General features: G+C 42.3%; 1 protein-coding gene across 1 annotated transcript in view; it reads right to left on the reverse strand.

Annotated features, from left to right (window-relative positions):
• The window catches only part of LOC122130448 (NACHT, LRR and PYD domains-containing protein 1 homolog), a 33,685-nt gene that overhangs the window by 9,813 nt on the left and 2,960 nt on the right, over window positions 1-20,912 (reverse strand). Inside the window, exons 2-4 of the mRNA XM_042705183.1 lie at window positions 15,835-15,918; window positions 15,304-15,471; window positions 15,010-15,072 (exon numbers count right to left, since the gene is read on the reverse strand). Coding sequence (XP_042561117.1) covers window positions 15,010-15,072; window positions 15,304-15,471; window positions 15,835-15,918 — 315 coding nt within the window. The remainder of the gene's footprint in view (window positions 1-15,009; window positions 15,073-15,303; window positions 15,472-15,834; window positions 15,919-20,912) is intronic.

Below are 20,912 nucleotides of genomic sequence, written 5' to 3' on the forward strand. Positions count from 1 at the left end.
TCGTCTGCCTTGCGTAAGCACTATCAATGATTTCAAAGTCAGAACAGGACCGTATTGGTGCCTTTCCCTTCTGTTCAGTGCAGGTGCTGTGGTGGAAAATATGTAAATGAAAAACTCAATAATCTGTGTGTGTACTATTAACCAGCAATATAAATCACCAATAGGGGTATAACCTTAGTAATCAGTATAATCACAAGGATATTCATGATAATAAGCTGTTAAAACTACTACACAACCACAGCATGAGCTACACCACTGACTTGTGTGTGTGTGAAAACATAGAATGCAGCAGTTCTACACACACTGGGTAGGGAATTCCCCAAAGGCTGTGGGGGATCTTTCTGCAGGCCGGCATGCAAGAAGACCATGAGTATCCCAAGAAGGGGGGGGGGGGGGGGGGGGTAGAAGATTTAGGGTCACACCTGATGTATATAAGCCATTGCAATCTTTGTAACACTAGGTTTGTCTCGAGACGTGCTCAGGTTTATGCTGTTGGTATTGCACTGACTGAATAAACCTTTTTTACTTCACACTCTGCCGGTTTACTGGACTTTTGAGAACTTTCACCTGAAATTAACAAGAACTAAGAGTTTTATCAGATCAGAAGAATGAACAAGAACTAAGAGTTTTAACCAGATCAGAAGAATGAACAAGAACTAAGAGTTTTAATCAGATCAGAAGACTGTGTATTTTCCCTATTATCAAACTACAAATCTGACACGACAGTGCCTTAAATTCTGTGATTGTCATTTCATTTTCATATTTCCTTTTTACACCGTGATGCCAGCGTTACTTCTCCAACATTCCATCTAATGTTAGGAAGGGGAAACTCTTTGTGAACATTCGTTTATTGTGGACAGGGACGTTTGGTTGCCATGGCACTGGGGGTAGTGAAGGGACCAGCATAGGTCATAAGAATATGCCATAGTCAATAAGTCAATGATATTATACCTAGTCATAATTGTTACTTTTATTTGGATTTAACTAGCCATGAGTGGACTTTGCTTGGTGAATATTCTTTGTCTCTGACCTGGGTAAGTGAGGTGTGATACTAGACTCTCAACCCCCCCCCCCCCCCCAGGTCGAGACAAAGAACCCTGCATGCATGGCCCATTTGAATAGACGGTGACACCCCTTAGATATAGTGTATTTAACAGACTGTTCCTCAAGGAACAAATCAGATATGCTGAGGTGAAGTTCTGTGAGGGAGGATGGATCTGAAAGTCTCTGTCTCACAAATGGTCGGCCGCCATTCTTCAAGAATAAACCTGAATCCTGACTGATCAAACCTAAAACTGAATCTTCAATATATGGTATAAAACTAATTACCATCAATTGGAGGTCCACCACCGAGATATTAATTCTTGGAATTTTGCTGAGATTTCAGTTCTGCTGTAAAGATCCCCTGTACCCCGGCTGACACAAACGCTTTGGTAAGTACACTTACCTAAATCTTGGGAAATATAGGAAGTAGAGTCCTGTCTAAGAACAGAAATCTTATGTTATTTTACTTTTATTTTTATTGTGATGTCTTAGAAGTTGACACACACGGTGCTTGTCTTAGAAGTTGACACATCTATTTTTTCGGGTATTGGTCCGAGGCAGTCTGAGCTGTGCTTGTGACATACTCTATTGTTTTACTTACCGCTCAGATAAATTTCCCAAGAGGATAAAAAAGGTTGTGGCCATAAACGGGTGTTTGGAAAGGGATCTACAGCATTTTAATATTTGAATTTAGAAATTGTTCTAAGTTAATTTGTAAATTATTTACATTAGATTGTGGAGATTCAGTTCTTGGATTTGACCAGTCATGATTCAAGACATAAGATTCCTTTAAGTCCAGATTTCACAATGCTTTTGATAAAGTCAGATGTTAGACTGCTAAATGTTAAACTGTGTCTGTTCACACAATAGTTACAGAAAGCTCTCACGCATACCACTTAATTCACACTTCAGGCACAGCCGCGCCTGTGACCTTGATGGCCCATTAAGCTGAAGTGAACCACACCAAAGCCACATAGCAGGAGTGGAGACTTTAAACATTTTTGTTTTGCCTACACATTGATTTTCTTAACCCATGCTAAAATCATTGTATGAAGTGTTACAATTATGAATAATTGTAAGCATATTTTTAACAGAACAAAGTGCATCCTTAGTGTATGGGTTTAAGGTACATGGAAAATAAGATGTTTTTTTTCGGAAACCGTACGTGATCTCACAGCAGCAGACGACTGCTGGTAGATCAAAAGGGGGAGTAGTTGAGCTTCAGAGAGAATTTACCTTAATAAGATGATAACTGCAGAATGTGTTTTTTCTCAAAACAGGTTTAGCTGCTGAATTTCTGACTTCATCAAATGATCCAGGAGCAATTAATGAATTAAGGAATGCCTTAAATGGTTTGGCATTCAAGTGCCATTGGAATCTGGATAAAAATGGATTTTATGAGATACTTTTGTAACTAACTAACTAACTGTAACTCTGTTAACAGATTGATTCCTTTCTCTTAGGGATGGACACACCTGTCTCCTGAACAAGCGAATGAATGTGTGTGTATGCCTGTAGGCTGGCCAGCCGTCGTATGAATGAATGAATGAATGAACTTACAGGACTGTTTAACATACATTTGACCACTGACTTTGTCTTTAAGTGAAATTGTTTGAATTGAAGGAGATTTAAAAACGTTTTCTTTCTTTCAATCATTCCATTTCTTTCAAACATTCAACTTCTTTCAAAATCCCCACTCTCAGTTCTTTATTTGGTTAGTATGGGTCTGTGGTTTTTAAATGCCCAAACCTTGCAGATAACAGGATGATGTGATGTCTCTTGTGAGATTAAAGGAAACCTGCTTTTGTCTGAGATTAAGCTGTCTGCCGTCTTTCACACCCAATACCAAATGTCTATTGTCTGATGTGTTGAGTATGCTAACAGGCTTCCTGCCTCATGGAGGTGTTGGCCGGTATTATCTTTTTCTGAGATCTCGTTACAGACAGTTTTTAGGAATATGGAGAATAGCGATGACAAAAAAGGAAGCAGCTTCTCACCAAGGTGTCGAAAGGGGGACCATTCCAGAAAATCAACAGATGAAGGAACAGCAGAATCGTTTGAACTTCAAACAAACGCCATGCCGCATCTGGCCAGGACGTCGAAATGAGGACAAACTCAGACCACAGCCATCAACCCAGATCAACACCTCTGGAATCCACAGGACCACCGCAACACCTGAACCGATGACCACCACTCCCCAAGAAGAGATGACGGGGACACCTCAAAGAAATGGCAATCTCCTGATATGCAAAGAGATGCATAGGTGGAATGACCCCATAAGGAGCAAAGACCACAGGAGGGGAACAACTGAGACAAGCCAAGCGTCACAGACACACACACACACACTAACACGCACACACACACACACACGTCCTACCCCCTCCCAAGGAAAGTCAACCCTTGCTTTTAAACAAAGGCAAGACACAATACACAGAGTGTCAAGACACACACACCTTCAACCATCATAGACGATCAACTCCAAGGGACCACGGAAAAATCGGGAACGATTACCATCACCATCAAAGACACACACATTCTGGAGTCACACACACGAACACACACAGAGACACACACTTAACCGTATTACCGTCAACCCACATTACAATAAAGTAATGCTCCATGTCATGTACCCCTCAGTAACCAGAAAGGAAATGTTTTAAAATGTTGTGACACTATAATGTATCTCCCATAATCCGTTATCTTCTGTACTATTGTTTAATCCTAACCTTTCATTTTAGCTTAGTTTACCTTAGAGTTAACATGTGTAATTAAGTTTGTTCTGTGTTCTCACCGCTTGTAAACTGCATTTTCCGAATGGGTACCATGTACATATATGAATTACTTCTGTTATATTTCTCTGCTCTCACGGCTAAAATAGGATGGTTATGTTGATATAACATCGGGAAGGAATTTGTCCCTAAATCAGAGGTCCACACAATTGGCGAAAAAGCGTGGGGCACTCTGTAACATGGGTTTCGCCTTCCCTCGTGAGAGAATGCCACATTTATGAGACAAAGACTGAACAAAGCCACTCACTCAAGAAAAAGAAAATAGTTAAATGATCTGATGTTTAAGACATACAGTCTTAAAAAGGGGGAATGAAGGGACCAGCATAGGTCATAAGAATATGCCATAGTCAATAAGTCAATGATATTATACCTAGTCATAATTGTTACTTTTATTTGGATTTAACTAGCCATGAGTGGACTATGCTTGGTGAATATTCTTTGTCTCTGACCTGGGTAAGTGAGGTGTGATACTAGACTCTCAACCCCCCCCCCCCCCAGGTCGAGACAAAGAACCCTGCATGCATGGCCCATTTGAATAGACGGTGACACCCCTTAGATATAGTGTATTTAACAGACTGTTCCTCAAGGAACAAATCAGATATGCTGAGGTGAAGTTCTGTGAGGGAGGATGGATCTGAAAGTCTCTGTCTCACAAATGGTCGGCCGCCATTCTTCAAGAATAAACCTGAATCCTGACTGATCAAACCTAAAACTGAATCTTCAATATATGGTATAAAACTAATTACCATCAGTAGCTTGCGCTCGAGAGGCTATAACATCAAAATAAACATGGAAGGTGAAATGAATATGCTGCTCTGTCTCTACAATTTTCTTTGTTTAGTTAGTGTACTTCAGGTACAAGTACTTTTCCTGAATAGATACGTGTTACTCGTAGAAGGCGAGCACTGTACTCGGTGTGCTTGAACGATGGGTGGAAAAGGCAAAGAATATGGTTTAAACCAAACATTGAGCGGCGATTCTGGGTAAGACCTGGCAGAACAGCTAGCTGGTGGGACAATTTTTTATATGCTTATATGAAATGATGTATCAAATATAAACATTTAAACAAATAACATTTCTGATGTTCGTATTTTTTATTTTTTTTTTCATTATTATTATTATTATTATTATTATTATTATTATTATTAATAGTTTTCATTTAGCAGCTGATATGTCATGCTAAAACACCTCTTGTTTCGTTACTAATACATTATTAGGCGCACTTTCTGCATCTCCTCCAATCTCTTTGCGACGCCCACTTTCCCTTATACCCTCCCAGCAGCGGGCAATTTGCGTTTTTACTCAAGTGCGCCGCCTTTGTAAATACTGTTCCATGTCTTTACCCGCAATTTCTGCAGAAATTACGCCCTAAGTGTGGTATCAAAATCACTAACTGTAGCATAGTGGTACAACTAGGGTCTCCCATTATTATAGTAATTTAATTATAAAATATGAAATACCTAAATTAATGATTACATTTTATGAGACTGATTTAATGAAACTGATATAACAACCCTGTTTCACCTAAAACTCAATAACCAATGTGTAGTAACCTGTGTGTGTATTTTCAATCATCAGTATAATCACCAGTGTGGGTAGAACATTAACAATCAGGTCAACCACAAGGATGTTCATGATAATAAGCTATTCAAACTACTGTACTATTACAACACAACGACTTACATTATGTGCATTATATGTTTAAACACAAGTCTAAGCACAGTGGGTGGGGAGTAACTACACCTAAGACCCTCTATGACATAGACACAGTGGTTCTCAAACTTTTTCTGTCATTCCCCACTTTGAACAAGGGGGCCTTTTCAAGCCCCACCTGTCCATCATCGCTCCCATAAAATGGTAGGCCAAGCTTAAAATAGTCAATTATTGAAATAACCTCAAGTAATAACAAATAGCATCTTATTTAGGTCAGCAAATGTATATTGCTTGGAGTGATTTCATGTTTCATGTTGTAGTGTATTGTTGTTATGGACACGCACACATGGACGGATTATGAAACCATGGGTCAGGACGTGTAACAAAATACACCGCTTCCAACCACAAATAAGAGATACATTTAAGCCACCTCTGATATTAACAAATACAAAGTCTAAAAACAATTGACAGCAAGCTAAGTTAATAACAGCGACTTCACGCAGAGGCTCTGGTTTAGGGCCCCCCTGAGCTCATGGGCCCGGTAGGTCCGTTCGGTATTCCATCCCTGCACGCACACAGTATTGTATTTCTTTCTGTTGACGGACTTTTACTTTGACATCATACTCGTCTCGTGGGATAGGGAACAACTGTGACAGTTAGTAACGCACATCTAGTAAGCCTTTATTAAATTATACTTTTCCTCGCACCCTCGAAAACAATGAACAAAGTTTTTTCGCTGTCTCACACTGTGATAAATATGTTTAAGTTCTATGAACTGTGTTAGTTGGTTGAAACGTAAAATTTTATTATTATTCATTTAGATACGTTCCAATATGTGACCGTTAGCACACCATTCATTCATAACTCCGTTGGTGGCTAACGTTAGCACTTATTAGCCAGCTGTGCTGTAATCTGTTGTTGCTCTGATTCTTGGTGTAATGAATCTAATAGTAACCAGCTGTGTTTAGTTAAGATACCTTCTAAGTATTTTCCGTTTCTTGTGTATTATTGTTTCACTCATAAGTTTTCACCTGACATCAATAAAGGATCAAGGCGCTCGCTACCTGGCGCGTGAAATCAAGTTTGGCTGACTGTTGAACTGACTGTCAACACACTGGACGTGTAAAGCACGTAGCGAGAACAGTACACAGCCCTAACTAAACTAAACTAAAGTTTTTTTTTTTATTATCCCGCTGCAATTAATACGCCGACGTCAATCAAAATCTATTGTCTATAAAGGAAAGCATTGCCATAGATCAGGGGTAAAAAAATTAATCTCCCGTTCATCGCGTCCATTCGCGCCCCACCTGTCACGTCTCTGCGCCCCACACTTTGAGAAACGCTGCTCTATGTGCAGGCCTGTAGGCTGTCACTATGCCAAACTGAGCAGGGCTCCAACCCAGGGGTGATTTAGAGTACACTTTGATGCAGATGGCTAAGGCCTAGCGATCCGCTAAAATAGGGAAGAAAGAGCCTACGTGTTCCACCATGGATGATGAGCTAAAATTAAAATGAGAGCTTTTGGTTCACGAGGTTACAGCAAACTAACCCAGGTAAATATAGAAACTCATAAATATTTCTCCGTTTAGCCCTTCCGTCCACATTAAAAGTTGTGATCACTTTGAATTCAAGACTGTCTTTTATTGGTGAGCTGATTTTGGGAAATTCAACTTTTCAGCGAACATTGAGTTTCTGGGTTGCTATGGTTACCCCTCAGGGTGCCTGTGCAGCTTCATATTAACGAGTTTATGTTCACAAGTTCATATTCAGACATATTAACATGAGTTAATCACACACAGGCAACTGCAAACTGTTAATATGGTTCCCTAAGCTAGAGATAGCTAGGATAGTTAATAGCCAGGTTAACTGCTCCATAGCATCCCGTTAAATAGTCTGGTAGGAATACACGACACCCCTTACTTTAAAACGGCGCATTCCAACACTGAAAACCAGGCTTTTCAAAAATGCTGCCCTAGGAGTTGTAGCGTGGACAGGGCAGGGACAACTGAAATTCTCAGACGTTCGGTTTGCTTAAACCATACAATGAGCGGCAATTCTGGGTAAAGCGTGGTCGAACAGCTAGCTGGTGGGACAATTTTGTATATGCCTATATTAAATCATATATCAAATATAAACATAAAAAAAAAAAAAAAACATTTCTGACATTTTCAAATTTCTCGCAGGCACATAGTTTTCATTTAGCAGCTGATATGTCATGCTGAAACACCTCTTGTTTCGTTACTAATAGGGTACATAATTAGGCGCACTTTACGCATCTCCACCCATCTCTTTGCGACGAACACCCACTTTCCCTTATACCCTCCCAGCAGCGGTAATCTAAAGTGCGCCACCTTTGATAAATATGGTTTTAGGTTTTTACCCGCTATTTTACGCCTGAAACAGGCGCAATCCTGTTAGTAAATGAGGCCCCAAGTGTTTTCGGGCCTTCAAAAATCAAATTAAAAGGCCATAAACACCCCATGGGGAGGGCCATAAGAGATTTATGGTAACAAGAGGGGATCACCAGATGTATATAATGATGGTAAAACTCTGTGATACCAGTGTTGTGTCGAGAGGGTTTATGCTGTTGGTACTACACTGACTAAATAAACCTTATTGCTTCACACTCTGCCAGACTACTGCATTTATTGAGGACTTTTACCTGAACCATCAAGAACAAAGAGCTTTAATCAGATCAGAAAAAAGGAATATTTGTCATATCACAAACCTACAAATCAGATAGGGCAATCGACGCATTCATCATCAAGTTTTGAGACCATTTTCAAATAATTTTAAAATACTCTGCTGGATTATCATCTATACCTGCGATGTCTGTAGTTGTCTTTCTGTAACAGCAGAACAAGATCTTTGCTAATTTTGCAAACTGATACGACTATTGGATTATCATCTATACCTCTGACTCCTGTTCTTGGTCGACACATTCATCATCAGGATCAGGAGCGGTGAGACACTGTGTCTTTCTGTAACAGCAGGACAAGATCTTTGCTAATTGATACGACCCTCATTCTTGATTAAGAAAAAAAACATTCTTGTCAAATCCTTTCACGTTGGAAGGACAGCCCACAACAACTACAATTGCCAACTCACAGGTTAGCGAAAGGTCCTGTCGTTCTTTTAAACAGAAGGCAGAAGAAGAATTTCATCCTACAAACAGAAGGTTTTTGCTTCTTCCTCTGAGCTTGGAGTTTGTACAAGCCGTCACTACATTAACACAACCTGTCCTAATACTGACTGGCCAGCTAGCATTTCAGCTAGCCTACGCAAGCCAACGGCAGCTAAAGCTTAAAGTTTGGCTACTTCACTGTGAGTCAACGTGACATCATTGCTGCCAGCTAGCTAGCTAGTTAACAGGAATCCATAGTTCAAGCTGTGCCTCCCGTCTGCTATCGCCACGATGCCCCCCTCGGTGGTGCACCTGGATGCGACACCTGCTTCCTGCTCACCCAGAAGGTAGTGGAACTTGAAGTCAGGTTAACGAACCTCTACCAGATCAAGCTGGATGAGCAGTTCATTGACTCCATTGTCTCTGTGGGTCCTCCTCGCTCATACATACACACTGGACATCTCGATTCCACTCTGCCCTGCGTGGATCCTAACCCAGACCACACCCGATGCTGGGGACCAAGTCCACCCCACCTGTCTGGCGTACAAATAGCGCAGTTGGTGTCCCTAATCTTGGACTCAACCTCATAAGGCCACGAAAACTTAGCCTGGAGGGCAGACCCAAGTACAGGCAACAACACCAAGACTCTGTTACCCGCCTGAAAAAAATGGTGAATAGACTTGTGATCATGACAAGTCTTCATCTTCGACTAAGACAGAGCTTTCTGAGCAAGAGCGCAAGCGCTCACAAAATGCACCTTGAGACTCTGAATGATAAGCACTGGAAGTACTATGCTTGATGGACAGCTACTGTAACACTTGTTTTGAACAAGCGAGACAGGAAGTTCGATCCCTGGTCAGTTTGAATGACCTTAGGCAGTCCAAAAGTCGAGAAGAAACAAATTAGCGCCTTCACTACTGGCTTCGCCTTTAGTGAGCGCAGCGGAACAGCTTCTGGGTAGCGTGTAGCGGCATACATGATTGTCAACAGGAACCGCCAGATTCCCAGATGTTTTTGGCAAAGGCTAAAATGATGCGTTCGAATGGCTCTCCGATGACCGTAACTGGATGGAGTAGAATGCGCAGAATAACCTGGTTAGGTTTCTCGGTCATCTGGCAGCGAACGGCAGTGTTTCACTACATCAGACTACAGGCAAGGCCAAAAGAAATAACGCAGGATACTTTTCTTAATGCCTAGGTGACCAGAAAAGTCATGATCATGCCCAAACATTAAAACATGCAGCCTAAATGTAGCAGGAACCACTAACGGACAAGCTGTATTCCAGCCCAAGTCTTGACTCTGAGATGGAGTCCATTTTCGCACCGGCTGAACAAAGACCCGAAATAATACCCCAAAACTATCTTCGGCACGTACCAGTTAGAGACAAGTCTCCCCCAGGATTTGCGTCAACAAAACCCCACCAAATCAAACAAACAATTAAAAGACTAAACTTACCAGCATTCTTTGGTCACAGCGCACTTCATTCAAGCAGAGCCAGAAAGCGGATGGATTAGCACATTCAAATTTTTTAAAACATGAAAAGGCCAGACTCAAAAAGAATACTCCTCATGTGTGTCTTTGAGGAAATATAAACACATACAGGAAGTGACAACCTATGAGATAAATGAAGTTATAAATGATGCATTCATTTACTTATGAATGCTGGGGACCACTCCTCACCAGCCTGAGCCATGGCGAACAGCTGGCAGAAGCAAGCGTCACGAAAGGCGGTCGGGACGACACACAGAGCCAGGCCAGCCCTTGCAACTGGGAAACCACTCAACACTGATGGATGAAGAGGAGCCCCCTCCGCTTGATGACATCCCTCGTCAGACTCCCCTAGATGACATCCCCTCATCCCTGTGACCCCCCTGTAGACTGGCTCCAACGCATCACCAAATCCTGCTCCTCACTAAACAGACCCTCCAGGATTTTGCAATGTTGCGATCGCAACTATTAACGCAAATTCAACGATTCCTGCGAATTCCGCTTTATCCTTGTTTGATATCCTTGTTTGTTGTCGTTGTTCGTTTTGAACGCGATCTACCCGGTTGGGTTTAGTGTAAAGTTAGCGCAACCTGGGTAACCTCCTCTCAATTCAACAAACCTCATCTGCTGTAACCTCTTTCTCTGTTGGCCTGTGGAACTGTCAGTCTGCAGTCAACAAAGCTGATTTCATCTCAGGTTATGCCAACCACCTCTCCCTAGGGCTCTTAGCTCTCACGGAGACATGGATCAAACCTGAAAACAATGCTACCCCGGCAGCACTCTCCACCAACTATGCCTTCTCCCATACTTCCCCACCATCTGGTCGTGGAGGTGGGACGGGGCTGCTGATTTCAGACAACTGGAAATTCACTCCACTGCTGCCTTCAAACAGGTATGCCTCCCTTGAATATCATGCAATTATGGTAACTGCTCCTGTTAAAACTTATGTGATTGTTATCTACCGTCCACCAGGACAACTGGGTGATTTCGTCCATGAGCTGGACACCCTGCTGTCATCCATCCCTGACCACGATTGTCCAATACTCATTCTTGGCGACATGAACATCCACCTAGACAATCCCAACTCAGCTGACTTTCGGACCCTGGTTCACTCGTTCGACCTACAACAGGTCCCCACTCCTCCAACTCACAAAGCAGGAAAAGAGCTTGACCTCATCCTTGCTCGGAACTGCACCACGGACAACCTAACGGTAACCCCTCTGCATCTCTCGGACCACTTCTTCATTCGCTTCGATGTTCGGCTCATTGAGCAACCCTCTGTCCCCCCTCCGATGGTCTCGTTCCGGCGCAACCTCCGCAACCTCTCTCCCACCCACTTTTCCTCTCTGGTTTCTTCTGCTCTTCCACCTTTATCCACTTTCTCCTCACTAGGTGTCAATGATGCCACAGAATCTCTCTGCTCCACTCTGAGCTCATGCTTGGACAGTTTGTGTCCACTTTCCACCAGACCTGCTCGATCTACCCAAGTCTCATTCGTGGCTGAGTGATACCCTCCGAACGCAGCGCTCCAATCTCAGAGCGGCTGAGAGAAAGTGGCACAAATCTGCCGCACTGGACGATCTTGCAAGCTACCAGACACTGCTGGCCTTCTCATCCAGCATTAAGGCTGATAAGAAGACTTTTTTCAATGACAAGATCAACGGTGCAACTGACGCTCGGAAACTATTCTCCACCTACAAAACTCTGCTCTACCCTCCTCCTCCTCCCCCAGCTACTAACCTCACTGCTGATAACTTTGCTTCCTTTTTCACAGAGAAAGTGGCAGCCATCGGGAAACAGTTCGACCAACTGTCCCCCCCCCCCCCCCTAAGGGCGCAACCGTCAATGGCTCATCATTTCCTTAATTCATCCCTCTCAGCGAGAGTGAGGTCTCCAAAATCCTAACAGGTAGCCGTCCAACTACATGCCCGCTGGACCCCATCCCATCCAACATCCTTCAAGCCATATCGCCTGCCGTCTTACCGGCAATAACACAGGTGATTAATGCTTCATTTAATTCTGGCACATTTACTTCTCTTTTCAAAGTGGCTCGGGTAACGGCGCTGCTCAAGAAGCCGTCTCTTGATCCCACTCAGGTGGAAAACTATCGACCGGTCTCACTTCTCACGCTCCTATCTAAAACCATTGAGAGGGCAGCTTCCAAACAGGTCACCGAGTCCCTGTCAAAGAACAATCTCCTTGATCCAAACCAGTCTGGATTCAAAAGCGGTCACTCCACCGAAACAGCCCTGTTACAGTCAACCACCGCATCCTTCTGTCCATACTGTCAAGTATGGGCATTTCTGGCAATGCGCACTCCTGGTTTGAATCCTACCTCACTGGGCGCTCGTTCAACGTGTCATGGCAAGGTCAGCTGTCTGCACCTCACCACTGGGGTGCCCCAAGGCTCGGTGATGGGACCACTTCTCTTTGCCATTTACACCACCTCGTTGGGCCCTATCATCCGCTCGCATGGTTTTTCCTATCACTGTTATGCCGATGATACTCAACTGTTTCTGTCTTTCCCTCCTGAGGACACCACGGTCTCGGCGCGGATCTCGGACTGTCTTGCTGATATATCCACATGGATGAAAAATCACCACCTTCAGCTGAACCTGGCCAAAACGGAACTGATGGTCTTCCCAGCCAAACAGGTCATCCACCACAACATCAATATCAATATTGACTCTTTATCTATTGTTCCATCCAAAACAGCAAGAAACCTCGGGGTCATTATTGATGACCAACTGACCTTCACGGCCCACATCGCCTCTGTCTCAAGGTCGTGCCGCTTTGCGCTATACAACATCCGCAAAATCAGGCCGTACCTAACCCAGTATGCCACCCAGCTGCTGGTGCAAACCTTGGTGAGTTCCCGCCTTGACTACTGCAACGCCCTCCTAACGGGCCTGCCGGCTTGCGTGGTGAAACCACTACAGATGATCCAGAACGCGTCTGTGCGTCTGGTGTTCTACCAACCGAAAAGGGCACACGTCACCCCGCTACTCATTGAGCTCCACTGGCTGCCGGTAGCTGCTCGCATTAAGTTCAAGTCACTTATGCTTGCCTACAGAGTGCTTGCTGGTTCTGCTCCCACCTACCTAAATGCTCTTGTAAGGGCAAATGTTACACCCAGGACGCTGCGCTCGTCTAGTGAGCGCCGTTTGGCACTGCCGTCTGTACAAGCACGGCAATCCAGACTATTCTCATTTGTAGTTCCACGTTGGTGGAACGAACTGCCTAGTACTACCAGAGCAGGGGCGTCCCTCTCTACCTTCAAGAAGCTTTTGAAGACCCAACTCTTCAGAGAGCACCTCCCTTCCTAACTGGCACCTGACTAGCGCTTAACTTGCACTTCAGCAGTTACATATCTGCACTTCTTTTTCCTTTCTAGGTCGTTTTCTTTTTCTAATTCTCATGTAAAGTAGTATTTATTGTTACACAATGTTTTTTATTGCTCTTAGCTTGACTGTTCTCTCCCTTGTACGTCGCTTTGGACAAAAGATGTCTGCTAAATGACTAAATGTAAATGTAAATGTAAATGGAGGCGTTATTGACTGCTACACGCAATGATCTTGTCCGAGTCGCTGGCCACTACAAGCTGGAAGTTCGTGGTTCTCCAAGTAAAGCCGAACTTTAGGAGAAGCTCACTGTGGACTTGGATGTTTGGAGATGCGAACGAATTAAGAATTGCGAACGTTAAGAACGAATCCCAGATGAGAACTTTCATGAGTGCCAGAATTGTCCCAGGAACTTCGTAAATCTCAACTACTTCACACATTTTATTTAATGTTTGGAATGTCTGGAACATATTCCACCCCCCTTTCATTGAGACACAATCTTTAGTTTCATCAGCAAAGAGTGATACGTGTCACATGGCCCTGCCATTGAAGAAATGCATTTTCGCCTGTGTAGGCCTATGTTTAAAGTATTGTGGAGCATTCAGGGACGTAAATCTCAACTACTTCACACATTTTATTTAATATTTGGAATGTCCTGAACATATTCCACCCCCCTTTCATTGAGACACAATCTTTAGTTTCATCAGTAAAGTGTGATACATGTCACATGGCAATACCCTGGCATTGGAGATAATCCTTTTTTACCTGTGTGATCTGTGTGTCAAGTGTTTTTTCACAGTGAATGACCAGAATAATGACTGCTAAACATATTTTACCCTTTCTTTACAGTGTTCTGAACAAGTTCAACCAACTTTAATGAAGGCATAATCCTTTTATCAGCATGTTGGGGTGTGTTTTACTTTTTCTTAATACAATATTGCCTGTTTAGTCAGTTTTCATTATATTAAAACAAGAAAGCCATACTTTTGTAACATCAGTGAATCGTTTTTAACCCATTTTGATGTTACTATGAAATTAATATTTCTGTCAGTTTAAGAAATACGGGGCTAATAAGGGACTTTTATTTTGAAAAATCGTAAACGGAGCTCATTTGCCTATAGTCGCTCACTGAACGCTGCTCTTCGTTTGCGTTTGAACTTTGGACATTATTTTGTCTGTGAGTAGATATTTTGTGTTAGTACATTTAATGCCGTTTAGAGAATTTAAAAATGACGTTGAATTTCTGTTTGTAAATGTTATAAGAGAATTCGGTGTTATGAAGTTATGCTAGCTCTCGTGACAGCAATTTTTTCATGTCCCCCCATAAATGGCACTTGACTGATTCTCTTTGATCACCTCTTGTATTGTTGTACTTCACAATAAGTCATACTTGTGATAAAATGATTGCAAGGTGTTTTAGTTCTAACATATTATGGAAAGAAATAGAGATTTCACATCCAGCCTGAAACACAATTTACAAACAATGCTCACTCTTCAGGTGCAACCTGTAACGTTTACATACAACACCATTAACACAGATAGTGAAGCTTCTCATGAAGGGAGGTTTCACCTGAGGCCTGCGGAGTCTTTGTCCACAGAGAGAACGGATAGTGGCCTTGAATTATCCTTAAGCCTGCCAATCAGAGCACAGAATCAATGGGGACTGACCAATAAAAGAACAAACACAGAGTTAATTGTTTCCCGCTTTTCAGAGTACACCACCAAAAGATAGAAATATATTATTCAGCACAAACACACACATACACATACACACACACACACACAAATCAGTTCAGCACCTTGCAGTTAATCAACCTTGAGTGCTATGATAATCAGTTAATTTGAGCAATCATGCTGTTCTCACATCAGCTCACGACAGGTCTCTGTGTTCTGAATGAAGTCCAAGCACAGGGCTGCGGTGGGGACAGTGATGGTCGTCACAGACAGATGGACACCACCCACAGACTTTTGCCTGGAGAGAGCACTGAGGACTTCCTTCACACTCTCAGGTGAGAGGTTGCTCCCTACCACACTGTGAATGAGCACATACAGACCAATCACAATCTCTCTCTTCTGGTCTCTTTATTATGCACTCGGACATTATACATGTGTGTTTATGTTCTCTTTACTTTAATTAACCCTGACCCGTTTGTTATTAAGATCAACTTTGTCTAAGGAAGACAGGATGGCAGATTTGTTAATGTTACTCCCCAAGACTGCAAAGCTAAACTGGGTAGAAACTGGATTTAGTCCTGGACGGCACAAACAGAAGGGAAGACAACAGACATATAAAACACAAGGAACACACTTTATTTGCTCTACCTAATGTAGAGTTAAAAAGATATAAGTTGTTCAAGTTCTATATAATCACAAATCAAAAATGTAAAATGATTACCTCAGTTTAGTCAGGATCTTTCCCTCCCCCAGAGCTGAGATCAGGTCAAAAACATCATCATCTGACAGGTTCTCCACAGTTAACCTTTTAACAACATGAAGACAGCCATCAGACTATTCAACCACAACAGATCAGCTCTCTCACAAACAGACCACAGCACGACACACAGATGAAGCTGAATGTATGAAAACACTGATGGCCAGATGTTTCCACATGGCCACAGTACCCCATGAGTAGAAATACTCACATTCAAATCCACTGGCTGGTGTGACATTTTGTACTGAATATGATTACAACAACAGATCTGCAGGGCTCTCAAGTGTCACGCATTGAGCGTGACAGTCACTCATTTCGGTCTTTAGTCACGCACTCCCGCCACACATCGTATTTCTCACGCTGAAAAAAAACCTCTAGGCTATTTAATGTGCCGCAGCGCGCAAACATGACCTGGCCACGCTGCTCTCACCATGGAGGAATCAAGCACGTCTCCCCGAATCCCGTGGAGTTCTGCCGTGAGGTGCCACTTATCAGCCAATCAAAAAAAAGAAATGGGCTACACAATAGCCAATCAGAAGAAAACCGTATCTTTTGTATCTGTTGTATCTGGGTAAGATTTAATCCAGCAACCAATGAAAATAAAGCATCCTGGAATTGCGCGCGATTGATCTTCCGAAAGTTTCGTTCACCTGAGGAAACCACTGGAGCTCCGAGCACCAGTCTTCTACAAAGAATAAGTCTCCTGTTTTAGTGTTACAACAAATTCACAATGGTTTGACACAAGCAATGACAACTTCACTGCAGTTAGAGAATATTTCCCATATAATTAGCATCAGTTTCTAATGAGTGTTTGTAGCCAACAAAGTTTTAGGCTACAGCCTGCCTTTTCACTATAGCTTTGACTCCGAACTTCGTTAATAAGCTATAATACATTCGAGTAGGCCTATTAAAAATATATATAGCCTATAATTCTAAACGAATATTAGGCAGCCCTTGGCAAAATAGATGAGGAAAGTATTTGTTTTCACCCCAATGATGTTCTCAGTGCCATAGGGCAACTTGCAGACAAGAAAGCTAGTGGCCTGGGCAACATCACAGCAGAGCACCCAAAGTTAGCTGGCCCCAGGTTGGCAGTGCTATTGTCTATCTGATTTACTGGGAGAGTGACTCATGGTACAGTGCCCTCCACAATTATTGGCACCCCTAGTGAATATGAGCAAATCAGGCTATATTTTGCTATATTCACAAAAATCTTACCTTTTCATTTAAGTAAAACAATTGAAAGAAAAAAAATGTTTATTATTGGCACCCCTTAATTTAATGTTTTGTGCAGCCTCCCTTTGCCAAGATAACAGCTCTGAGTCTTCTCCTATAATGCGTGATGAGGTTGGTGAACACATGGCACGGGATCTGAGACCATTCCTACATGCAGTATCTCTCCAGATCCTTCAGATTCTGAGGTCAACGTTTGTACTCGGCTTCAGCTCATCCCACAGATTTTCTATGGGGTTTAGGTCGGGGGACTGTGATGGCCATGGCAAAACCTTTATTCTGCGGTCGGTGAACCATTTTTGTGTTGATTTTGAGGTGTGCTTCGGATCATTGTCCTGATAGAAGGTCCATCCACGGCCCATTTTAAGCTTACTGGAGGGGGCTGTTAGGTTTTCATTTAATATCTGCTGGTATTTGATGGAGTCCATGATACCATGTATCCTAACAAGATGTCCAGGGCCTTTGGAAGAAAAACAGCCCCACAACATCAAAGATCCGCCACCATTCTTCACATTGGGTATGGGGGTCTTTTCTGTATGGCTATCTTTCTGTCTACGCCAAACCCACCTTTGATGTTTGTTGCCAAAAAGCTTTATTTTGGTCTCATCTGACCATATAACTCGGCCCCATTGAAAGTCTGACTTACATTTGGCAAACTGTAGGCGCTTTAGTTTGTAGTTGATTGACAGCAGAGGCTTTTTCTGGCAACCCTCCAAAACAACTTGTGGTGATGTAGGTGGCGTCTGATGGTAGTTTTGGAGACTTTCTGACCCCAAGACTCAACTCACCTCTACAATTCTCCAGCTGTGATCCTTGGAGATTCGTTTGCCAGTCGAACCATCCTCCTCACGGTGCGTGGGGTCAATGTACACACACGTCCTCTTCCAGGCTGATTCTTAACATCTCCTGTCGCTTTAAACTTCTTAATTATTTCCATGATAGTGGAAATGGGTATTTTCAACTCTTTAGAGATTTTCTTGTGTCCATTTCTTGATTTGTGCAGCTCCACAACTTTCCGTCACACATTGTCACTGTGTTCTTGGGTCTTTCCCATAGTGATGAATGACTAATGGAATTTGGCCTGTGTCACCTCATATTTGTTCGCCAGTGGAACAGGAAGTCATGGTTGACCTCTTAAGAGTTCCTTATCAAACAGGTGAACACATGTTTTGGGGAAAAATATTTATTTAATGTCAACAGTTTTTTTTTCTTTCAATTATTTTACTTCAATGAAAAGGTAAGATTTTTGTGAATATTTTGAGTGAAAGACCAAGAGGATAAACAGCAAAGACATATTTTTTTATAGCCTGTTTTGCTCATATTCAGTAGGGGTGCCAATAATTGTGGAGGGCACTGTATATTGCCAGACTCCATGCTGTCAGTAGTTCTTGTCCCGGTTATCAAAGATAAGGCTGGTAAAATCGGAAGTATTGATAACTATAGACCCATAGCACTTGCCAGTATTCTCTCCAAAGTGCTAGAAAGATTAATCCTTGACAGGATAAGTGAATACATAACCACCACTGACAATCAGTTTGGCTTTAAGCCCAAGCATAGTACTGACTTATGTATTTATGCTCTGAAAGAAGCAATAGACACATATAGAAGGCAGGGCTCTACTATGCTTATAGGGTTTATTGATGCATCCAAAGCATTTGACCGCGTACACCACTTTAAGCTGTTTAATAAACTCAAGCTTAGGTGTGTGCCCAGTAGCTTAGTACGCATCCTAGCTTACTGGTATGTGAACCAGAGCATGAGAGTAAGATGGGGGAACATCTTATCTACCCCTTTTAAAGTTAAACTTAAGGTAAGAAATATTTTGCACACACAACATGACTTGCTCATCATAATTACAATCAAAGGAAAATGTTTGAGTAATAGAGGCCTCTGGTTCCTTTTTTCGAAGGTGACTGGCCTGAACCAATTTGGGAGGCTATCCAAGATTGCATCCTTGGTCCTAGTGCTACCCCACTCTAATGCGGATGCAGAGAGGGTATTTTCCATGGTTGGTTTAAACAAAACATCAACCCGAAACAGCTTGGTTCTGGATGGGACATTGTCCTCAATTATGACCCTGAAAATGGCTGGGCTTGAGCCAAACTGCTTCAAATGGGAACCAACACCAAACATGATATAAAAAGTCCAAAAAGGCAACAAACACCTACAATAAACAACACAAGTCATAATTCTCTCTCTCTCTCTCTCTCTCTCTCTCTCTCTCTCTCTCTCCCAAATTGAATACATACTTTGTAATTGGTTGAATTCTCAGTGCCATGTGTCAAATCTTTTCCGCAAGTCTGAGCAATTATTATTAACAACAACAAAACACTAATAATAATAATATGGGAGGGGGGGGGCTGGTCTGTGGGCATACGGCAGGGGCGGAGCGGGTGGAATGGGGGCGGGGCGTGGCCGGGGGGGATATGTCACTCTTGCCTGTCTTCAAAACTTGAGAGCCCTGGATGATCTGTTAACAAGTCAAAGGCTCAGGAAAAGAGCAGAACTGTTTTGATACAGAACATGAAAGGAACATGTTGACACTGAATTCTTCAATGTTTGAAAAAAACAGTAGACTGGTGCCTTATACAGAGTGTAAAATCTCAAGACTCTAATACTTTCTTTCAGAATTACTTGAACCCTCAACTAGTATAAAATCCATCTTCATTGCTGGGTTTCATTTAAGTGCCCAATGGGTGCTTTATTTCCTCCAGACCCACACGTGGTGCTCTAACAGCACTTTCAAATCAAATATTAGGGATGGAATGATTACTGTTCTGACCCAGCATGTCTTTGATGCTTTGTGCTGGGAGTATAAAATAGGTAGCAGACTCACTGAAACATGGTACTGCATGCTGTAAAAAACTGACAGGAGCAAGGGTGGCGTTCCTACTAACACCTGCCCACAACCTGACAAAACCACAGAGGACCTTTGATATTGTGTATTTGTGTGTGGTTTACTTAGGAGACATACAGTATGTATAAGCATTTATGATGAATGTTAAAACAATACTCAATACTAAGTTGCATAAAAGGTCTATCTGGCACGATTATTCTGATGACATAATTTACTTTTGGTTCCCTTCAATCACTTCTTGTATTGTAGCCACTCACTATAAAAGCAAGATTGCAAGGTGTTTTAGTGCTATGTGAAAATATCCAGCTATTTCTAGAATATGTAAGATAAATTCAGTTTAGGTATGAATTTATTGACATTTTATTTCTATTAACAATGTATGCCCATTTAACCAGTAAAGGCAGTTGGAAAACAGGTTTCAGACAGAGGGGCCTAAGATAACATTCAAAGCACATGCTTTCAAGTTTAGGATGACCAGTAGGGATGGGCATAATTAATCGACGATCGATTAATTGATCATTAAGAATTTCCTCGATGACATTATTTTTTCATCGATAAAACTAATGCATGTTCTGTTGCGTAGTGTGCGTGTAATTTTTTTTTTTTTTTAGGGCTGTCAAAGTTAACGCGTTATTCTATGAGATTATTGTGGCCGAGATTAACACAATAAAATATTTGAACGCAGTTAACGCAACTTTGTTTACTTCCGGTGTGCGTTGACTCATGGCACGAAACCGCCGCATGTCTGCAGTCAGTTAGATGGGAGAGACCGAGACCGTAGTTGAAGATGGAGAGAGCTGAGGGATTGTTGGGCGGAAAGTTTCTGTTTAGGAGGCAAAATGACGGAACAATGGAGAAAACTAAAGTTGTATGTAGCATTTGCCAAGCTGAATGTTAAGCTATCACAGAATGTCAAGCTATCACAGAAGCAGCTCGTCTTTAAGTTATCACC

The sequence above is a fragment of the Clupea harengus genome, unplaced genomic scaffold (genome assembly GCF_900700415.2).
Source record: "Clupea harengus unplaced genomic scaffold, Ch_v2.0.2, whole genome shotgun sequence".
NCBI classification, from domain to species: Eukaryota; Metazoa; Chordata; class Actinopteri; order Clupeiformes; family Clupeidae; genus Clupea; species Clupea harengus.